This window comes from Gavialis gangeticus, unplaced genomic scaffold (genome assembly GCF_001723915.1).
Source record: "Gavialis gangeticus isolate Ggan-Ray unplaced genomic scaffold, GavGan_comp1, whole genome shotgun sequence".
Taxonomy (NCBI): Eukaryota; Metazoa; Chordata; order Crocodylia; family Gavialidae; genus Gavialis; species Gavialis gangeticus.
The window spans coordinates 158,627,216-158,633,066 of NW_017729025.1; the positions used below are offsets into that span (position 1 = coordinate 158,627,216).

At 49.3% G+C, this 5,851-nt stretch overlaps 1 protein-coding gene across 1 annotated transcript; it reads left to right on the forward strand.

The window, feature by feature from the left end:
* The first annotated feature begins 2,015 nt into the window (after positions 1 to 2,015).
* Positions 2,016 to 5,251, forward strand: LOC109299258 (interferon-induced transmembrane protein 5-like). The gene is made up of 2 exons (XM_019519860.1): positions 2,016 to 2,314; positions 4,512 to 5,251. Exons 1-2 carry the CDS (start codon positions 2,129 to 2,131, stop codon positions 4,728 to 4,730), a joined length of 405 nt encoding a protein of 134 aa, XP_019375405.1. The 5' UTR covers positions 2,016 to 2,128; the 3' UTR covers positions 4,731 to 5,251.
* Positions 5,252 to 5,851: the final 600 nt, after the last annotated feature.

The window sequence follows — 5,851 nt, forward strand, 5'->3', positions numbered from 1 at the left end:
GCCACAGAAGACCCATGCTGGGAAGGAGGCATGCAGCTCAAGTTCTTCACGTGGCTATGGAAATCTCCGAATAGGTCACATGTTCAGAAACAAGTTTGTTCAGAGCAGCAGCATGCAGTTCCTCCCTCATTTTGAGGCTAGGTTTGAATGTGTGTCCTCTTTTCAAATCTGAGCAGGCTGCCACTTCTCAACCCAGCACACTGCAGCCCTCAATGCATCTATCTACTTGTGTGCTCCTTCTCCAGCTGTTATGATGTATGTTTTTTTGTCCTGAAAATAATCCACTGTCAATGCTGCTATAGCTTTCCTGCTTTGCAGGGCTCTACGCAGATAAGAGGGTACATTTTGCTCAGAGGAGGCTCTGGTCTACTTTAGTTTGTATCTGTGGGTGCACCAGAACCATCTATTTGGGAGAGTTTGAAACCAAGCTGTGCCTCTGATACCGTTACCAATAGGATTCTTTTTGCCAGAGCCCTCTAAGGATTGACACGGCAACTCGTCTGATGTAAGTGAACTTTGATAGTAACCCCTAGACAATATTATAGGTTTTCTCCCCATAATACGACCTGGCAAGTGGCTTGTTAGATGTTAGGGTACCAGGCCTCAGGTCCTCCACCGGGTGTGCTCAGTCTCTTCCTATCTTCCTCCTGCTGGGTCCTGCAGCAATTGATTGTAGGCTGAGCTGTACACGTGTGAGCCCCTGGCCCAGGGCCCAACCTCATTCCTTCTCTGGATCTCAGGTCTCCTCTGCTGCCAGCTGCTTGCCCCTCTCTTGTCCAGATCGGGCCTCCCTTCACAGCTGGGGTCTTCTCTGCAGCCTCGTGATAGCTGGGTTTCTCTTCACAGCAAGTAAGTGTCCCCTTTTTCTAGGCCACAAAAGTCCTGACCTTAAAGGGGTCCCCTCTACTGCAAAAGGTCTAGGGTCCCCCGTTACAGGAGGGACACTCTTTACACACATATTACAACCACTGCTTCTGGATTTGCGATTTAGAATAAGCTGCTGAGAGGGATGGGGCAGGATTGGGTGTGCAGGGAGCTTTAGTGTTGTGTCAAGGTCAGTATGCGAATCACCATAATGCATCTCATTTGTGGTATTGCTAAAGTGTTGGTCTATGGCCTCTACTCTGTCCTATTCACATTGAGTTTCCCATTGGTATAGGGGGCTGACAGGCAACAAAACCACCCACTCATTGAATTGTAGGAACTATTTAGTCTTCAGTTTGGTAAAGTACATTAAATCAGGCAGCCTGTCAAGTAGGAGAGTTTTACAGACCTGCAGGCAGATTGCTTTGGCAGAGACTGGGTTTCCCTAGCACAGGGGTATCAGAGATGCAGCCTACGGGCAGGATTTTACTTTTGGAGCCATGTTCTCCAGCTCAGAGGGTTCCTGGCAGGGCTGGGAATTCAGGATTTGAACCCACCACTGCATTTTGGATTATAGAGCTCAATGGGGACATGCTTCAGTAGTTCAGGATGAGTGGTGGCTGCATTAATCCAGGCAACTCCCTGAGCCAACACAGTACCACTCACCCTGCTGCCTTGCACGATGTTGCTGCTTGCCCTGCTGCTGGAGTTGGGTCCAGAAAGGGTCCAGGAAGATCCTTTCAATCTGGATCCAGGCAGCAAGGATCCCTGTGATCTGGATCCAGCCTGGAGGGTGGAGAGAGCAAGTGAGTTTGACACGCCTACTATAGCATGACAGCTAATCCATGTCCTGGGGGAAATGAGTTTGGGGATCTTAGACCTGTTTCTGAAGTTCAGTTCTCACTGCATGGCTTTACTGGGCAAAACCTTGCAACTTCATTTCTGGCTTTTGCCTTTGTGTTCCTGCCTCAATGACTTGAGCTCCTCAGCTCTCCAGGAAATCTTCTCTCCAGGGTGGAGTGATCTGGGATATAAAAAGTATCCCCTGTACACTAGGGTGAGGGCGGGCTTACAAAACCAAGCCTGTTTCTCTTAGCCCTGCCACAGCATTCCTGCTAACCACAGCTGGGGGACAGCTGTAATTTTCCTGGTTTATATATAGAGGGAGAAGCTGTGCCTCAGGCAAGAACTATATAAAAGGGGCTGGCCACCTTTCCAAGGCTGCAAATGCAGGAGAGCTGAGGGTTTCCCTCTCCAGGAGATCATGGACACTTCTTACCCACGGGAGGACTACCTGCCCATGACGTCCCACAAACAGGACCATTCTTCCACTGTCATCACCATTGGATCATCCGTGGTACCCCGGGACCACCTGATCTGGTCCATCTTTAACACCATCTACATGAACTTCTGTTGCCTTGGTTTTGTGGCTCTTGCTTACTCCATCAAGGTAAGGATCTAGCACAAGTCCGTAGAGGCTGAACCCTCAGTGGAGCTTTCTGGGTCAATGTTACACCTCTAGGGGATGCTGATAGGAAGGAGATGCTCCAGTATACCAAGTTGTATGCAAAGACATCTTTCCAGGATCTACCAGGGATTCCTAGTATGAATGAATCTTACTAAGCAACCCTATTCCCTAGGGTTAACTCGGGCAGTCTAGTATTTCCAGGGGTTCTGGTAGGAATGAGATGCTCCAGTTGTCCTGGCTTTGCCTGGAGACCCCAGGCTTTCTTAGAGATTCCAGTAAGGATTTCATATTTTTATTCACACTAGCTTACCTAGAGACTGGGATTCTTGCTTGTGTTCAGAAGTGAAAAGAAGTCTCAAATCAGAAAGCAGGGACTTTACCAGGAGTTGAGGAGACTCCAAGGGAAATGCATCAGGGTCAGGAAAGCAGCTACTCTTGGCAGCTGGCTTTGAATTGCTTCCTCCCTAATTTTTACGTTGATAGCAACTGTCATTGTTGGGGGAAATTAGCCCATTGCCACCCACGAGCCTTTCCTTAGGAAAACCACTCTGAAAATACCAGCAAGAACTCTCTGGATGACTGTCTAGGAAAACTCCCCCGGTAGCTCAAGGATAAACCCACCTGAGTCTCTAGTGTCTTTCTGAAAGGCCACAGATGGCGCCAGGGCACTGCCTGTTTGCACAGCGATCCCTAAAAATTAAGTGAGTACTCTGTGTCAGTGCAGCATTCTTAAAGGAACCATGTCCCTGGGATGCTTCAGGCTGCTTTAGGTACATGGTTTAAGCTAATGACCCTAGTCACATTCCTCCTTTTGTCCTGCTTATGAGGCTGTGTGAACTGCCCAGGCACACATGTTCTTGGTATCTCACAATTTATACTGTCAGTATAGAGAGAAAGTTTTGGCGGTTGATTTTTCCATTGCAAAGGTTCCCAGGTGCCTGCTGTTTCTAGTGGGAGGTATATGTCTGGAGCTGACAGGGACAGATTTGACCAAGGTCAGGCAGGGGCATTTCAAAAAGAAGGGAGGAAAGGAAAGGTCTTGCTCTGTTCCTCTGCTGGGGTCTTAGTACTCAAGAGTTCAAAGCAGGGATTGATTTACCAATAGAAAGTAAAGGAATGAGGGGACATGTGAGATAGAGGGAGTGAAGCAGAAGGGAAGCAGAAGGAAGCAGCTAAATTCAGGGGGTAGGGTTGGATTGGAGTGACTTGGGCTTGTGGATGTGTGAGGGAGTTGCAAGGGCTCTAATTGCCATACTCAGAAATTGGATGAAGGGGTAAATAAAGTAGGACTGAGTTGATGCCCTCTGGATTTGCATGTTCTTTTAGATTCATGTTTTCCCTGCTGCTGGGCTGCCTCCTGGCACTTTGTCATACTCAGGTGTCTCTGCAGGGCACTATGCAGTGCTGTGTACAGGTCCTTAATACAGCTGTGAGAGAGATGCTGATCAGTAGATCATATTCAGTGAGGCAGAGTACTGCATTACTGTGGCCATGCTGCTTCCAGTACCTGCACTAGGCAGTTCAGAACTAGCCCAGGTCTCCCTGCACAGCACTGTATTGTGCTGTATACAACTGCTGTGGGTTACCCTGGTTCAGGCAGGTCAGCACCCCAGGCTGCAGTGTAGTGTGGTTGTACTGGGGTTGGCTTCAACTGAGCTTGCATTCAAGCTACAGCAGCACAGAGCTTTGTAGAGGTGAATTCACCTATTTCTCAGCTGTGCTGCGTCCGTGTGCAGCTACAGCTAGGTTGTTTCTGGTCTCCACACCAGCAACTTGAAAGTGAGTTCTGGCATCTCTATACTGCTTTGCAGTCTGCCCTGTAGCCATGCCCTCACCCTCCCTGAGATACAGTGGGGTGAATTTAGAGATGATGGGTTGGGTGTTGCAAACCATAGGCTGGCGAGTGTGCAAGTTGGCTCTGTCTGAGGCCAGAGGGTAGTGAAAAGGGCTATTCAGACTCACCTCTGGATTTGGCAGATTAGGAATTTGGAGGAGATCAAGAGGGAGGAAAAGTTCTGCTGCAGAGAAGAGAGAAAGGACAGAGAGTGTAGTGGGGGGCAGGTTGTCCTGAGGACTTCAGGGCATGGTGACAGCCAGTCCTGATGCCTGTGGTGCAAGCTCTCTGTGGGATGTTGCCCCATTCTCTGCAGTGTCCCTCACTCACTGCGCTCTGTTGCAGGCACGGGACCAGAAGGTGGCAGGTGATGTGGAAGCAGCTCGCCGCTTCAGCTCCAAGGCCAAATGCTACAACATCCTGGCCATGGTGTGGAGCCTACTGCTGCCAGTGCTGCTTGTTGCCCTGGCAGTCACTGGTGTGATCCACTTCACCAAGCTGGTTCAGGAGTCCATGAACTTTTTCAACTATGAGATCATCACCATTGAAGATGACAAGAAGTGAGACAGGGGCTTCATGGGTTCCTGGGAGCTCTCATGGGGCACTCCTAGCAGTGTTCCACATGGACGGCAATCCAACATGACCCAGCTGAATGGGACACTGTGCATGGCCAGCTGCTGCTATAACCCAGGGCAGCTTCCCCATATCCCTGCTGCTATGGTATCCATGTGCTTTGGAACTTGCTTCACAGCTCTCCCTGTGGTTGTGGCATGGGATCTGAAAATAGTTCCCCTGTGCATCCTTGTGGCCTGTGTGGGCTTACATCCATACAGCTGAGTCTGTGCAGTGGTCTTCTCAGGCTTGGCCCCTTTTGTCTTCCCCTGCCTCTCTCCTCATTTGACCTTGGCTTGTCTTGGGACCTCTGTCCCCTTTTTCCCACTGCCAGAGACACAAATCCACTTCAACACTTTCCTTAGGCTTCCCACACCTTTTTTGTTGTTGTTTATTTTGAATAATGTTGGCTGTCTCTCAGTCTAACCTTCCTTGTAGCTATTTAAGTGATTAAATAATTTCATACATCTTGAGTCTCCTGTGTGTCTGGGAAAGGGGGGCAGCTTCTCATGGGTAATGGACCCGGAGCATTTTCTTGATTACTCTTAGGTTTTCACTTCCAACTCTTGTTTACCACCAGGAGAGAGAGAAATGCACTGTGCTTTATATTGTAAGCCCAGATCTTGACACAATCACAGGACTTCAAGAGCTCTGGCCCCTGAGCATGGGTCTGTAGAGCCTAATCAGCCCTTCACTTTTCTTTTGCCCCCTTGGAAGTCCCAATTGCAGCCTACAGATGTAGAGAGGTTACTGCTAGGGCACGGGGTGGGCAAAATGTGGCCTGCGGGCCAGATGCGGCCCACCAGGCCACTCCATTTGGCCCACAGGGCCCCTAAAAAATTTAGAAAATTAATATTTATCTGCCCCTGGCTGCTTGTCATGTGGCCCTCAATGGCTTACCAAAACCCAGTAAGCTGCCCTCTGCCCAAAATAATTGCCTGCCTCTGTGCTAGGGGGTTGGATCCCTGTCTGTGCCCAAGGTGGGTGCAGAAGGGAAGGAAAATAGAAGAATCTTTAGCCTCTGCTAGGAGACACAGGCAACCAGCTGGTGATTTGGTTTTGTGAGGTTTTAT